At 40.3% G+C, this 17164-nt stretch overlaps 1 protein-coding gene across 3 annotated transcripts in view; it reads right to left on the reverse strand.

The window, feature by feature from the left end:
• LOC108884694 (CREB-regulated transcription coactivator 2) overlaps positions 1-16488 on the reverse strand; it is a 37178-nt gene extending 20690 nt beyond the window's left edge. For 2 of the 3 annotated variants that reach the window (XM_018678736.2, XM_018678735.2), the window contains exons 1-4: positions 16256-16487; positions 5695-5796; positions 3155-3271; positions 682-743 (exon numbers count right to left, since the gene is read on the reverse strand). In XM_018678736.2, the coding sequence (XP_018534252.1) occupies positions 682-743; positions 3155-3271; positions 5695-5796; positions 16256-16429 (455 nt within the window). In that variant the 5' untranslated portion in view covers positions 16430-16487. Of the gene's footprint in view, positions 1-681; positions 744-3154; positions 3272-5694; positions 5797-16255 lie in introns of all 3 variants that reach the window. The other variant, XM_051076353.1, reaches the window with a different exon arrangement.
• Between the last annotated feature and the right edge of the window lie 676 nt (positions 16489-17164).

A 17164-nucleotide genomic window follows, 5' to 3' on the forward strand; every position in this document is an offset into this window, starting at 1 on the left:
TATGATATTATACAAAACACAATTAAGTTCATTTAAATTAATTTATTTAAAAATGTCAGTTGGTGTAAGTTAAAATAACCAGAAACATCACTTTATATCAGTACCAGACTCCATTGACAAAAACAGGAATTTTACTGAGCAGAACACAGGAGCTGCTGCCTCCATCTGTTAGTGTGTTTACACTTTCAGTGGTGGAAGAAGTAATCAGATACTTTACATAACTACAAGTAAACCACAATAACACAAACAAACTAACAGATGAAGGCAGCAGCTCCTGTGTTCTGCTCGGTAAAATTCCTGATTTTGTCAATGGAGTCTGGTGGCTTTGAACACAGCTATAAAACAGCTGTTTCTGCATAAACAAAAAGTCTTTAAGTTTTTTTAGGTTCTTGCTGGCTGGTTGCATTTAGAACCATATATATATATATATATAGTTCTGTATTGATAGTTCTTAAAGCTTTTGTCACCATTTTTTCACACTGCCGTCTTCCTCTCATCGAGCTGTGATGTATTCATGAACCACTTTCACCCTTTAAAACCATCTGAGGCGAGACAGAGGCTTCAGAAAGGCTTCGGGAGCAGCAGAGGAGCCCTGAACAAGATGCTTTGGAAATAACAAACAAGCATCCCCGCAAGACATCTCCACGAAGACAGAGGGGTGAGGAGGGGGGTGGGATTTACCTTCTCCAGCTGGGGTCAGGGGGCGGGGACAGGTAGGCAGAGTTGTACGGCGAGCTGTCCACCTGAGGAGACGACGGGTTAAAGAAACACAAGATCCTTCTCACAACCTTTCTCTTTCATTTACTATCACTCTATTAATACATAAACTTCTTCCTCTTCTTTCTTTACTGTCTTCAAGTGAAAAATAAAGGGGTAGTTGAAAATGATCCAACAGTTTTCAGCTCCAACCGCACACATTCACACTCAGACTGTTTCCAGTTCCACATTTTCACACTTTCTCCTGCAGCTCTGTTGAACAGACTCCGTGGTTAAAGCTCGTGTTCAGGCTGATGCTGAAATTTTAAGCTTCCCCTTCCTTTAACTGTCGACTCTGTGTGTTTGTCTGGGCTTAAATCAAGACTACAGACATATTTATTTGGTGTTAGAAATCCTCTTTTGTTCACTGCAGGAACCTCACATCCTTTACCCTGGGATTTCCCACAACCTGAATTTCCTGAGAACTCAGAGACTCTGGCGTGTGGTTCTTCTTTTGTGTTTCCGCTGTATTTTACAAACCACCGTATCTCTGCTATGGGTTTCTCAGTAGGTGGGTGAAGTCAGTGATTTTGAGACGAGTGTCCAGATTAATCTGCTAAAGGCCCCAGAGCAAGAATAAACCAAACTGCCTCTTTAAAACCCTCGTTCCTACCCAACGTGTTCAGTTTTTCTGCTTCATGTGAAGACCTACAAATCAGATAACAAACCACGACCCATTTTAAAATGTCACCTGTCAAGTTTTGGTCTTGCACATCCCCAGTTTTCAATTAATTAACAAACCAGGTGACAGGTGATAAATCAGAGCCTTGATTTTTCTGTAATCCTGTCCATATTTGGATTTTTTTCAGCTCTGTTTTGACTGTCTCTGTTTGTCCACTGTCCTTTACAGTCAAAGCAGTAAAATGGTGGTGGTTACAGTTTGTTGTCGTCCTTGTTGTGACGTGTGAAGTGTTGGCTTCACCTCCTGAGCTGCCAGAGAACAGCGGAAACAAAAGAAGAACCACTGGATTTACTGTATGTTACATTTTGTTCCTTCACTCCCATTTACTTTTTAAGAAAGGAGAAACAAACCCTCACTCTTAATTCATCTGTAAATGGAATCACGTCTACATAAAAACCAAAACGATTTTTAAAGCTAGATTTTCCACAGCTGCAGATTTACAGGTCTGTTTCCTCCCACTGTCCTCTGGGACTAATCTGTCGTAACTAGGGATGGGATGATTTACGATTTTATCGTCCATCACGATAAAAACACTCACAATAAGCTGATCGTAGTGAATTTCCGTCATCAGGATAATTGTTAATATCTTCACCAAAATCTGTCAACTCAGCACACAGTCCTGTATTGATTTATTTTGAGTCGCCACAAGGGGGAGCCCTGCGTTTTTCCAGACATTCCAAAATGGGGAAAGAACGTTCAGGGTTCAGGGTTCAGTTATTTAGTTAACGTTGACGTTTATCTAAATGTTTCTGAGATTATGATGCTGTTTTGGTCACCAGTAACGTTAGCCAGGTAACGTTAGCTATGTAGCTAAACAGCGAATAGCTCCTCCGCGATCTCCAGCAAATTGAATGTAATTTCCTATAGCTTTTCCTTTAATGTTAACATTACTTTGGCCACAGCCCATAAGGAGCAGTTCAAATCAATTCAAATTTATTTCATTTGACAGAAAATCCCTCCTTTAATTTGACATAGCCTGTTGTACGACGACAATCCCATTAATACAGACTACTCCCTGGGACAACTTTCAGCTCTACAGACGCTGCCCTCCCCTCAGTGATCAACATCAAAGCTGCTGCTCCTTAAAATCCATTTAATACAGGGAACGAGTCGAGTCCAGATCAGCGCTGGGAGCACGTTGTGTCGTTGGCGTGACCGCGACGGAGATCATCAACAGTCCTGCTGACGAGATGTCACAAACTTCACATGAGATAAAATAACATCTCTGTACGAGGTTTCACAGCAGAGCATTGTCTGAAGATTTAGGTGGAACTGACGGGGGAATTCTCAGACTGAGGGAGTGTTAAAGCCCCGGGTGTTTGAGGGATGAACGAGGTAGAAAATCGACTCCCTATCGAGGTTTTCTGACGTTAAACGAGGAGGGAAACTGTCTTGTATTATTCTTCTTCTCCACAGATCTCATGTGCAGACTTAAATCATTAATATCTCCTAGTGACACGTATTGACTCTGATATCTGATTTCTCTGAGCCAGAACTCTGTTTCCTAAAAAGTGCTCTGCTGCCTCAAATGTGGATTAATCTGCTGCTGAAAATGGTCCCTCCTGTTCAAAAACAAACAGGAGGAAGTTGTGCATTTATTGGAGATGCACAAGTGTTTTTTAGGAATGAAACTTCATATTTGCGAGCTGTTTTCAAAGAGTTAAGTCTTCAGTAGGAACCGAAAGGGCTTCATATTGAAAATAAACCAAAGGATACTTGTCGGTTGCGGTACGGTCGGCCCGGCGAGATGAAACGCCGGTCCCTCTGGACTCGCTCCACCAGACCGTGATGCCGAGTCGACCGGTTGGACTCCAGAGTGGAGGGGAAGGAGCCCTGACGGAGACAGAGAGAGAGGGATTATACACATTTATTTAACATTTCAGATCCAGCTGGGTTAAGTCAGAGTGACTGTGTTTTGTCTGTAGGTTCAGATTCCTTCAGTGTTGATGGTTCAGGAGCTGAATTCTCCTCCTCTCGAGATCTGGGGGTGACACTTAGTCCTGCGGACTGGTCCAACATTTGTGATGGAATCGTTCCAAGATTTACTTTGATTTCTATACGTGAACATTTTGATGTTTTCAACAGCACCAGAAAATGTTTGTTGTGTCTCTGTGTTTTATTTACTGAACCATATTCCAGAAAATGTTTGATACAGACACATGATCACTGCTAATTCTTTTACGTCTGGCTGAGAAGTTTGTTCACTCCACAGGTTCCCACAGTCAGTATGTGGTCATCTCAGATATCAGCGCTCCTCCCTCTGGAGACACTGACTCATCACCTTGGTCATAAATCAGACAAATTCTGGAGAATCTGGAAACCACTCAACTCCTTCCTACATCTGCTTCTTAAAGTGGATGGATGGTTGCTTCTCTTGCTTGCACCATGTACTTGTGCCCCTATTTTTGGTTGCATTTGCACAGATTTCTTATTTCTGGTTACTGTTTTTATTCACTTATTTTATCTTTTATAGAAATGTACCTACTTCTTTTATTTTCCTAACACACTGCTGCATTTGCTGTTAGTTTCTTTCCTCTTTTTGTTGTGTTTTGTGTTGTTAAACATATAATCATGTATAAGTCACTTTTTAAAAATACTTTTGTTGATGTTATACTTAAAAAATCATAAAAATAAAATTACACTTTAAAAAATCTGATGATGTTGAGGCTGTTAGCTCAGCTTGTTCCTTTGATTACTGAAGATCCAGACGTCTGACGACTAAAATCCTTCATCTGGTTTAAGGTCAGAGTTAAAATGTTATAAAAAGTGACTTGAAACATTGAGAACGTGGTCGGCTGAAAATGTTTTAATTCTTACAGAAAACCTGGAACCTGTTGTTATATCCTCATCAGAGCTGCATCTCTTTTTAAGAATTCAATCTAGTTTTCCTGCGATAAACCCATTTATTTGCATTTGTGTTTTGATTAAAGGGACATTGGTGGGCTGTTAATATTCGAGGGTGTTGAGGGAAGAAAAACTGAGCTGCTGCTCCTATGATTTATATCTGGTTCCTGAACACAGCCCTAATTTCAGCTGCCAGCTGCTGTGGGGACAAAGAATTCATCTGGTAAAATACAGCAATTATTCTTCCAGGACAAGCCAAGCAATTTTGTCATCTTCCAGGACTTTTCAATGACCAGAAGAAAGTTTTATATTCTCTCTCTCACTGTCTAAAAATGCGTCAGATTTGGCTGAAATCTGGTGGAGACGATTTTCTTTTCAGTCAAAACTAAAATGTTTTCATCCATGTGCTGGTGAGAGTCCAACATCCGGACCACTCTTCCAGCTCTGCTCCTCGACAGAGTCGCTTTCACAGACGATTTTCTTGAAGAGGACAAAAAAAATAATAATCAAAACCTAGAGGAAATGCGATACACGGCGCGGAGGCTTCGACCTCCCGAATTCCTCTGCTCGGTGGAGCAGAGCAGCCAAAAACATCCTGCTACCTGCTGCCAAATTAATCTCATCTGGGTCTGAGACAGAGGAGGAGGAGAGGAAGGGAGAGATGATGATATTGATGAAAAACTTCCATTACAGAATGAGTTTGGCTCTGCAGGGCTGATGGGAAATAACTGATGACTCAGAGGTGAAGAGCTGCAGTGACACAGCAGACCGTGTCCTCACAACACCTCGACTTCTGTCTCCACAACGATAGCAACTCAACTTATTCTGCCTCATCAGTGTTTTTCCTTTACTCTTCTTCACACTGATGTAGGAGCAACAGCAGCGGTTGTTGTTGTGGGTGTTGTGGTATTAGCGCTAAGAGAAGTATTAGACTTAAAGTACTACTGCACAATGTAGGAGTAAAAGAGGAATCAGAGGCAGTAAGGCAGTAATACCAGTGGTAGTACAATCTGTAGTTGTAGTAGTGAAAGATGGAGTCCTGATACAGAGCTGCAGGAATGAGCCCTGAGACCAGGAAGTCAGTTAGCATGTTAGCATGTTAGCTCTTCCTGTTGTCAGTGTGTTTCTGGTTAAATGTCTGAAATAAGGTCTGTGGTTTTAACACAAGCTCAAGACATTTTCAGGTTTTATTCTTGGACATAAAATGGGTCAGTAAATCCCCCACTCCTGATGTTTGAAGCTTTTACGTGTCTTAAAAAAGGCGGTTGCTAACGAGTGTCTAAATGAGGACTACAGAGGTTGTCGGGGGCGAAATAAATCCTGTTGGCTTTTTGTGGAGGGAACCAGGCTGATGCTAACTTCAGGAGGCGAGGATGTGAGTAAATGAGAAGTGAGAGCTCGGTGGTTCTCACCTGGAAGTCCTGCGGGTTCCTGCCGATCTGGTTGACGTTGGGTAGCGAGCCGCCGTAGTACGGACCCTGACTCCGGGCCAGACGGAGCTTCTGAGCCTGAAGCTGAAAACGACGACAGAGGAGAAGAAAAAGAAAAAAGACGTGAACAGTTAGAAGATTAAACACAGAATTAAACAAATATACGAGTCGCTCAGAAAATCAGTCAGGAAACGAAGATTACAGCAGAGTGTTGACAAGTGACGCCTGAACACAACACAAACCACTACTGACCGGTGATACAGGATTCATCTGAAGAACCCTGAAGGTTAAATCTTTACTGAGGTAAAATGGAGTTTTAGTTTGTGAATTACAGCCTGAAACTCTGAGGACTCATTATTCTTTGCTTTTCTTTCTCCTGAAGTGTTTTTTATCTCGTGGTTGTTTTTACATTCTCAGTTTTTTTATTGTATTTATCTTTTCACCATCTCCTAAGTACTGATCTTTTCCTATATGGATGAATGACCCTATAAACTCCTAATCAATAAACATTAGAATCCTGAATTATTTTAGATTGTAAAGCTCTTTTTAAAACTAAAACACACCAACACTTCACATCTGTTCTCACTTTATGTCTCAACATTAAAAACCCTCTTAAATGATAAAACTATTGATTATTAGTGATTGTCAATTACTCTTTTCTGATTTGTTTTAGATGCATTTCATGGCATTATATATACACATTCTTTATTCAACTCTTCCCTTGTTTTAATAGACTCTGTATGTGACCTCCAACAAAGTCTATAATCACTGCCAACAAATGTTTCATTAACTCTTGTCATTTTAAACGCTGAGTTCACTGTTGAATTTCATGCATGGATTGTGCTGTAGAGATAAAGCTTAAATCAGATGTCAGGTCATTTCAACGTCGCCTCAGGGGGACGTTAGCTCGAGGCTAACAACTCCACACAGGTCACAGGACACCGTGTCGGACACACGTCACACAGCTAACAATGGCTTATAGAAACGTAACCCCCAGTCAGAAAACAAAAGGTCAGAGGTCACGGTGCTGAAGAAAAAAACAGGAACTTTGTAGAGGACTTTGTCCGTGTAGAGGCCGATCAGGTCTGAGCCCTGACTCCAAAATAAAAGCAGTCTGTTGTAGTAACCCACTAAATCTGTGTCCTGCTTTTATTGTGAAAATATAAAACAATCCAGCTTTAAAATTTGTTTGTATTTTACTGTAGCTGACACTTTATTTTTTATTTTATTCTTTTTCTGTGCTCTATCTGACAACAAACTACACCTACAGACATGAAAAATCAGCCTCTTCTTCAAAGTCTTTTTCACAACTCACTCTAACTGTTATTAATCTGACAAAAAACACTGTGTGGGAATGTACTGTATCTGTATATATGTGTGTTCCTGGTATTTTATTTCAGACTTTTATTTAGTTTTTATTTTATTGCCTCTGATCATTTTTACGGCCAAAACAAATAATCAGAAAAAAATGTTACTTCTATTGTTCAAACTGTTTATTTTTTAAGATTGTTTTGTTTCTATCTTGTTTTGTTTTTACTGATATTTATTGCTTGTCTATTGATGCCTTTTTCTATTTTCTGTCCCTGCTGCTGCTAACAGCGTGAGTTTCTTATCTCTTCACGATCAGATTCATCGATCGACCGTCGCAGCTCCAGTTAAGTTTCCATTGACCAGTTGCATTGTGTCAGTGACTGATTGGTGCAGTCGCAGATCTTCTTCTCTGCAGCGACGTTTTCTGACCACAGAGCTTTAGAAACTGACAAAACAAGTGTCACAGCCGACCTCTGACCTCTGACCTTTGATCTCTCCTCACAACAAATGAAGCGACTGCTGTGGTCTTGTTTATATAACGAAGCTGTTTAACACCGTTAAACCCTCCTGGGGTCCCTCCAGTCGAGGACGAATATTTCTGTAATGGTTTGGTGGAGGGACTTACTTTAAACACTGTCCTGCTGCACTCTGTTGAGCCATTGTTAGTGATTCTAAGTTTTGTAATCTATCGTAGAATCTGGTTTTAATTTTCTGTATTTCCAGAGGGAAAAAAAAAGATAAATCCACATTTTGCGTCCTAATTAATTTATTATCTACCATCAGAACAACTCTAACTTTGACTTGCGAGGTTTATTCTGTGTCCTGAGCGTTTAGAAATCTAATGCAGCATGAGAGTAATCTGAAAGAAGAATAACATGGACGCCTGCAGGGAGTTTTTAGAGACTCTGGATGTGGACGTTTTGGAGAGAATAGAAACAATAGTTTGAACAGTTTTGTGCAATGGAAGTGAAGTGTGTGTTTACAAACAGCGAGACACAAATATAGAACGTGAAACTGTGAAAAGCTGAAGCTGCACCGCGGCCGGTTGTGGACGTATTTTCAGGATGTTTGTGGGACAGTTTGAGGTCCTGCTGCGGAGGCGACCGCCTCTGACAGTCTGTGTGATTGTGACGCTTTCATTCACGCCACGTAGTATTCGTGTTATAGAGAAACAGAAACTGTGCAGAGTGGAAAAAGTGTGAATGCACAGATATAAATGTAAATATTTCTGCCTGTGTCCACATTAGACACTTCAGTTTATGTTTGTTTGGGCTTCACGGAGAAAGACTCCAAACACTGGTACATCATTTTATTTCTGTTGATAAATGAATAAGAGTTTATAAATTCTAGTTGTGTTTCAGTTTAACTTTTGGTTTTATGGTCTTAGAACTATTTATAACGTCATGTGGCTTCACAGAAACATACATATTCAAATAACCCAGGTTGTGTTATGATAAATGAAATCACTTGTTTGCAGTACTGGACTTGTACAGTTCTTTCCACTGGGCTCCAAAGGGTCAAAGAAATAAAAACTGTTTGAGTTTGCAAACCTATAAATACGGGTTTATATTAACAGCTCGTACACACAGAGGCTCTGGCCCAGTTTCTTGGAGTGTGATGAACTCATTTAATCTCCAGTCTCTCCTGTCCTTGTCCTCGATCTGTCCCCATCCTTGGATCTCTGCAGAGTCCTGTTTATTAAGGAGACGTCACAAACTCAAATTAACAGCTTCATTAACGCACGTTAGCGTCTGACTCCTGCTGCCGAGTCGAGTTCAGGTTTAATCCTCCTCAGAGAAAAGTGTCGACTCAGGAGAGGCTGAGAAATCTCAGCAGCTGAGTCATTTTACTGAGGAGCTTCGTCGTTTACGCGACAGACGGGAAACTCACTTGTCCTCACTTGTTCCAGCTCAGTCAGGGTGCCAGGAAATAAAACACCAGAAAACTTGTTCATCAAACTACAGCTGATAGGGAGGTCTATTTCTCCTCTATTAACAGACTTCAATGCCCTTACATGTTGAACAAAGATCAGGGGATTCAAGGATTTATCACCGCCACAAAAACAGAGGATGGTTTCAGCTGCAGCTTCTCTAAAAAAAAAAAAACTAAACTCACCGTGACTCATTCAACCCGAGCTACAGACAGTAACCACTGTTTGCCTGCAGCGACAGCAACACAACGCTGTCAAAGTGACAAACACCAACTGACACGGCGAGGAAACGTCGAACAGCAGCGACCTGTGAAAACTCACTTTCCCTCGGTGAGTCAGGTTAGTTTTAAAACGCATCGCTGTTGCTACGGTTACGCCCGGCGTCCTTTAGCAGGGGAGACACTGGACCTTCCTTTATCAAAGGAGACAATGGCGTCCCATGATTCCTTGCAGCAGCAGCAGCGTTTAAAGTTAGTTTTAAGTGCAGTCAGATTCTCTGTTTTCTTAATTCCCTATCAGTTCTCCTTCACCTCATGACGCTTTCCATGAGTCATGACGTATGCTCACACTCTGATCACGTTAAAACACCAGCACATCAGCGTGTCAGGACGCCGTCTTATTTCCCAGCACTGACACTCATCAGCTTTATATGGAAGCAGCAGGTTCACCAGTCACTTACTGGTTTGGCGCCTCCAGGCTCCCGTAGCCCGTTAACTTCAGCTTTAACACCACGTAGAATTAAATGTTACACCAGTTTCACAGTTACACATAGAAAATAATGTCATTTTCCTCCATAGAAATCTAAAAAATAGTTGATAAATCTTCAGTATAATTAATTTCCATGCACAGAAGATTAGACAGAAGATTTTATCGTTAGAATTTATTTTTTGTTTGTCGGCTGTTTGTCATGTTCAACAATTAACTCTCACTCAGGCGCAAAAATCAGCCTTTACACTTAAGAAATAATAATATTTTGACATCTATTATAATAATTATTGACATTTACGTCACATTTTTATCACTGTGTCCGAGCTGCACTGAGCAATAATCCCTAATAAAATCATGAATTCATCTTTAAGCTTGACCTGGACCCGCAGCAGATTAAAGATTAAGAAACGTTCTCTAAACATGAATCCTGGATCAACAGTCACGGAGCTTTTCCAGTAAAACCAGGTTTAACTTCTGCTGCAGAGCGTCGTGACGTCAGCTGGCAAACATGCATTCCTGCTGGATTACTCTGTAACGTGGACGATGGGTTTCTGCTGTTTTTTCTTCCTCGAGATCATCGTGACAAAAGATAAAACAGTCGCCGTAACTTTCCAGTTGTAAAAAATAAAAGAAATAAAATAAAATCCTGCGTGAGTTATTAAACCACTGAGCTGTGATAAGCTCCAACTGGGACACTTTAACTGACTCAGCCGAGCCGTTTGCATCAAAGTGATGTGGCGTGGACGACCTGCAGGATGTGGTCGGATACTGGTCAGTCAACAGTCAACAGTCAACTCTCCCCCGGCTTTTCCACATCATGCAGACAGTTTCCTCTCTGAGCAGCGAGGACAGAAGGATTCAAACACAGCAGCCTGAGCTCAGCTAAAACCAGTGAAAGTCCCTGTTCCTCCCTGGGGCTGCAGAAGTCAGTATTCTGCCCTGCAGCTGCAGTTACCACAGTCCTGTGAGAAGATAAACCTCTTAAAATAGAGTTTGGCTACTGATTCTGTGACTTCAGAATAACCAGCGTCTTTAATTCATCTGAAAACTTAAAGGAAATCAACTAAATCTGGAAATAATGGACTGTAATGATTAATAAAGTCGTATTTTGAACCACAGAAACTCGTTACACCTGATTTCTATCATCAGTCGTCAGACTTTCCTAAACTTTATCATCAACACACATGTGAGATGTGCTTGAATATAAATATTAAACAATAAACTTAATGATCATGAAGTAGATGAACATTAAACATCAAGGGAATTTAAATTAAAGCTGCAACTATGAAAATTAAAACTAAAAATTAAATTATTATTAAATTAAACTCAAACGTCTTTATCATCAATCAAAAACTACAACAGACAAATTTCATCGCATCTCGTTTCCATTTGACTACAAAGAATAAATAACATAAAAAATATCAAAATAAATCTAAAGATGAAAATGTAAATATCTGAATGCACAGAGCAGCATTTGTGTCGACTGTACTCATAATTATATTACTGCACATGAGCTTTTTACGTTTTAAAGTCCAGTGTGAGTGTGAACTGAAACATATTTGTTTTGTTTTGTTTTTTTTGAGCCCAAATGCAGAAACTGTGCAGCTTCTAGCTTCTTAAATATCAAAGGATCAAAGGGTTTGATGTTTTTTTAAGTTTCTCTGGTTCCAGCTTCTTAAATGTGACGATTTCTTGTCTTTGACCACCTGAACACTTTTGGACTGTTAATCAGACAAACAATTACTAATTGGCTTCCTACAATTAAATGAACATGAGATCACCTTTTAAAAGCTTCACTCAGAGAAAACTCAAATCAAACGCACCCTAAACTAACGCACCCTGCAGGTACTTCTACTCCACCAACATGGACCAGGTTTCATTCTCGTTCCTGAACCTAAATTTCAACCAAAAATAAAATGGCTCTGTTCCCAAAAACAACATGTTTTCAGGTGTGAACTGTGACATCATCAGTGGGCGTGTCCTATTCTCCAGGTTGGACAGAGAGGACGGAGATGGCGACAAACAACAGCCTCCATTAATGACATGGAAAATGTGGTAAGAGAAGACAGAGCTGCAGCACTGATCCTAAAACCAGGAAGTCAGTTAGCATATTAGCATGTTAGCACTTCCTGTTGTCAGTGTGTTTCTGGTTAAATGTCTGAAATAAGGTCTGTGGTTTTAACACAAGCTCAAGACATTATCATGTTTTATTCTCCAACATAAAATGGGTCAGTAAATCCCCCACTCCTGATGTTTGAAGCTTTTCCGTGTCTTAAAAAAGGCGGTTGCTAACGAGTGTCTAAATGAGACTACAGAGGTTGTCGGGGACGTTAACATGAAAACCCATCTACTCACCAGTCCACCTTTACAGCCTCGTTGTGTTTCTACTCACGCTCTTTCAAACTCTCACTAACTTTCTAAGAAGAAAGGCTTTTGTAGAAGAGCTCAGAGCTAAATGAAATGACCAGTTGGAAGCTTAGTGGTGGAGACGTTGACGTCATGTGACCGTGGTGTAGTTGGTTTATAGCCTAACATTAGCTTCTTACTGAACTACAGAAACACATCATCCCTGCCAGGATCAGTCATAAATGAATCGTCAGGTTACCTGGTACAGCCCTTATTTAAATTACTAACAGGTGTAACCTGAAACCAGGCGACAGCTGATGTATTGATCGGGCTCTAACCTGTGCACAGCGTCTGATAAACCAATCACACGTCAGTTATTCAGCCCTGAGGAAGTCGTGTTTCTCTGATTTCTGCAGCAGAAAAATTCAAGAGTCTGAGAGAAACTGCATATCAACACTGAACCACCAACACACACACCCTGATGCTATTAGCTGATTGGACCACCCACACACTCCTGCTGCACACGCATGTGTGTGTGTGTGTGTGTGTGTGTGTGTGTGTGTGTGTAAAGGACGAATTCCCAGAAGAGATGGAGCCCAAAAGGGTGGTATTGTCAGTAAATAGGGGGAGGAGGAGGGAGGTGGTATTTATGTGTCAGAAGCCCCTTTCACACACTGAAAGTGAAATGAGACATGAATCATTTTCATTATTGATTAACCTGATCAGTTAAAGCTGTGACTACTGATGTCTGTGAGCTCTGTATGGATTCAAACAGTGAAATGTCTGTTACAGTCTCTAAACGTCCGGTTTTGTCCAGAAATATAAAATAAATTCAGTTCACAGTGAAATAAAACATCAAATCTGCATCTGAAGCTGGAACCAGGAATTCTTTTGTATTTTATTATTTGATCAATGAAACGGCTGCTGATTAATTTTCTTCTGGTTGTTCAGTTAATTTGACATATTTACATAACAACATTGTTATGATGTTGTTAAATAACAAAAGAGCAGTAAGAATTATTAATACAGTTTTTTATGTTGTTGTTGTAATAATGAAAAAAGTTTTTATCAGCAGCTTCTCTTTGTTTAAGAGAAAACACACATTTATAAACTTATTTAAATAAATAATAAATGATGTTAACTCACAGCAGCATCTGTGTTTTTGTCCTGCAAAGTTTCAGTCGACTGCAGAGTTTATATCAACGTCCTGAGATATCAGATATCAGCCTGATTAATCAGCTGATCAATTAATCAGTCAATCTCTACAATCAGCACACTCTGTTTATTCTCATATTTGGCAACAAAAAGCATCAAATATTCACATGTGAGGAGGTGAAGCCAGAGTTTGACAGGTTTCAATTATCAGAATATCTGCTGATTGATTGTTTGTCACTGTTTGTTCATTATCGATTTGATCTGTGAAACTAGAAAGTGTTGGTAACAGTCTCCAAATGTCTGGTTTTGTCCAAAAATATAAAATGAATTCAGTTTCCAATGAAACAAAACAAAGAGAAACAGGAAAAAAAGCTGGAACCAGGATTTTGAGATTTATGGTTTTGAGAAAAAATGACTAAAACAAACTTTACTTTCTGTTTCCATGAGAGATGAAAACGAGATGAAGAAAACACTGGAAACACCTCAACCTGTTCACGGTCTATCAATATTGGAAAATGTCTGAATCAATAGTGTGATATTGATTGCAGTCTTAATGAAAATCATCGCCTGACACTTCACCTGCTGATATAAAACTCCACTATCATCCAGGAAGTCAGTTTCTCTCACACCAGCTGAATATCAGTGGATCGCCTGAAACTAAAAACACGTGTTTCCAGACGTTCAGCTGCACGATTCATGACTAAAACACTAACTCACATCGCTTCCTTCACACTCAGATCACAAACATTTACGAGCCCGGGCGCCGGCGTCTGTCACCCAGGACTGAAAACTGGTTTAGGTGCTGGAGGTTCAGTCAGATCCAGAGTCTCGGTCATGTTTGCTCACTCTCTGATCAGATAAGTTACGTCAGGCCTTCGCTGCCTTTTTGGAAAACGTCAGGTGACACACATCAATCAGAGGTGGAAAAATCCCTGTAATGCACATATCATCCTAATCTCAGGTTCAACCAGGAAAAGCCTGGTTTTTGGACTCCTGTCTGGATTAACCTGCAAAAACATACAGCTTTTATACGCAGCTTTTTAGGAATATGCATCAAATAAATCATAGAGTGAAATTATGAAGGTCTGAAAACTTTCTGCTGGGACTAATGCTTATTTTTAATTCATATTTCTTCAATTAACTGTCTTGTAAATGAGCTGTTTTATCAATAAAATGTCACATAACAGTGAAAATGCCCGTTGTATCTTCAAACATCTTGTCAGAAACGCTGAGATAACACAGAACATCCTCCAAACTGAGAGGCTGCAGATCGATCTGTGATTAATCAACTATCAAAACAGCTGCTGATTCATTTTCTGTTGATTCTTTTCAGATAAAACAACCAGCCAGCCATGTCTGCTTTAGTCAAATACGCGCCACATCAAAGCACTTTATCACACTGATGCAAAGATCGTATCAACATCCAAAACTCTAATACACCCGGAGATATTAAAGGCAGAGCAAGCACTCCTGAGCTAAATATAAACAACACAAACTCTGTTCATATTAATCCAAATAAGACTCCATGCAAAGAGGATTATGTCCGTCTCCGTGTCTGTTGTCTGTGCAGTAAAAATAAATGAACACACTCGCCTGAAGCCACAGCTGCAGGTAATCACAGCGGGCCGAGGTAAACACAGGCTGTGATTGGTCCAGCAGTTCACCTGTCGAGCATCACAGGACGACGACAACGATCACACCTGACTGAGTGTGTGGAGTCTGCTCTGCAGTCCTGCTCAGAAAATTAGGAACAGTAACATATATTGAAAATAAAGCCTGAGTAAAGACCCAGACTCCAACAGATCCTGAAACCAGACTCTCAGTGTTTCTGTTCAGACATTTTATCACATCGACTGAACGTCAGCAACACCCACAAAATCCATTTACTGGAACCAGCAGAGACACTTCACTCTAACCAGAAAATGTGATTTAGTTTTTACTTGATAAATGACAAAAATAAAGCTTTAATATTAACACACAGCTAAACTTACAGTAAATGAACATAAATGTTCCTTTTAATAATCCTGATGAGGACCAAAGCTGGTCTGGACTGCCTGTCCTAACCTATACATTATCTGCTATTAAGATTAAGCCCTGATCAGTTAAGTAGTGTCATAAATAAAAAATAAAATAAGATGTATTCTGACTGTTTCTGCAGAAGCCCGAAATCCACAGGTGGATAACTACACACTCAACCCAACGCATCCTGGTTTAGCCAACTGAGATAACAACTGTTCAATACTCAGTGTTTACACAGCTAAATGACTGCCAAGTGCAAGCTGACGGACTTGAATTAAGATAGCTGAGTAAAAAGCCCTGATAATCACGTCCTAACCTGCATGCAAAAACCGTCACGCCAAATTCCATTTAAAAAACTGACGATAAATTATTTGCAGCCTTGGTGGAGATGTTTACCAAATAAATCACAACTTAAAGCCTTTACAGTACAACATTTCACTCTATCAATTAAAACGGGGTGGCTCCAATAACGACAACACATTTATGCACATTTATATTAGGAGAAGTTAACGCTATCAGTTAGCTGTACTAGAAGAGGCGTATACCGTTTTAAAAGTTAGCTCTGATTGTCATGACATTAAAGTTGGCAAATTGAGCGCCGAATTAACCAGAAGAACAGTATTGCTCGTAAAATATATCAAATTATGTTCTACTTGTTGAATATATGTGTCAGAATGAGTAACGCCGCACTGAAGTTCCAGATTTTTGAACGGACTTCAGCGGGACCCTCTCTCCGCGGCGGACCGAGCGTATCGCAGCTAGCAGGGTGACAGCGACGTTCACGTAACATAGTAAACAAGCCAAGTTAGCCGCCGTAGCTAATGCTTGCTAACTACGCTAACGACGTATCGGAAATGGACAACAAGAGGCGACAACTTTTTCTGCTGACAACGTACGTCCGACAAAAAACACAGACTTCGTCGTCGTAAGTTGTTATTCGCTATAAATGCACCAAATCTAAGCAGAGCGCCATGTACAGGCTACAGATAACGTTATCTCGGAGCCCGACAAGCCCAGGCAAGGCCTCTCTTCCTCCGGGCAGCTCTCCTCCTCCTGCCTCCGTCTCAGACTTACCCTGGTCGAGGTGATGTCCATCATAACCTCCTGGAAGGCGGCTGTCTCCTCGGCCTGCCGCTGGGTGTGCAGCGCTATCTTCTCGCTAAACTTTCGGGGGTTTGAAGCCCCGGACCCGGTGCCCGAGGTGGGTCCGGGTCCGGGTCCACAGCCGCCTGTACCCGTCGCAGACATCTTCACCGAGCGGACGGGACGACTTGACGTAGTGGAATGATTTTCACCAGAGAGGGGAGACACAGCGAAGAGGTCTCACTCCGCTGCTAATTATGGGAACCAGAAACGTCAGCCGCTCACTACTCACCAAAATGTGCCCACACGATCATTTCACACTGAAAACAGTAATTAAGCTTTAAATAATTATACTAGGTGCATAAAATGTAAACATTAAATTTACCCTCAGGTTAATGCCCAGGTGCCCATAATATCAAGAAAAATCTCTGTGGCGTGATAGATTTGTATTATGTTCGTAAAAGTCAATAAATAATCAAACAAAAATAATAAAATAAAAAAAGGCGTAACATGTCCTAACATGCTAGGGAGGAAAAATCTGCTAAAAATAAAATAAACAGTTGAAAATAATAAAAATAAAAAAATTAAAATACAGATTTGAATAAATAAAAGTAAAATTAACTGAACTGTTTTTTGTTACTGTTTCGATTCATGATTTAAAATAAATAAATAAACAATTATTATGAAAACTGGCAAAATGTAAATTAAATTTATGATCGGTTTAGTTAAAAAATAAATTAAATGACTGTTTCAGTGTTTTTTTAAAAAAATCCCATCTATAAATGTCAGGGGAGAGCACGTTTGTTTCAGGTCTGTTTAGTTTGGTTTCCATGGTAACAGCTTTTCACCTGCAGAGTCCGTCTGAGGTCAAATAAGAACAAGGAGTGAACGCCCACTTTC

Source organism: Lates calcarifer, linkage group LG15 (assembly GCF_001640805.2).
Source record: "Lates calcarifer isolate ASB-BC8 linkage group LG15, TLL_Latcal_v3, whole genome shotgun sequence".
In the NCBI taxonomy this organism is placed as follows: domain Eukaryota; kingdom Metazoa; phylum Chordata; class Actinopteri; family Centropomidae; genus Lates; species Lates calcarifer.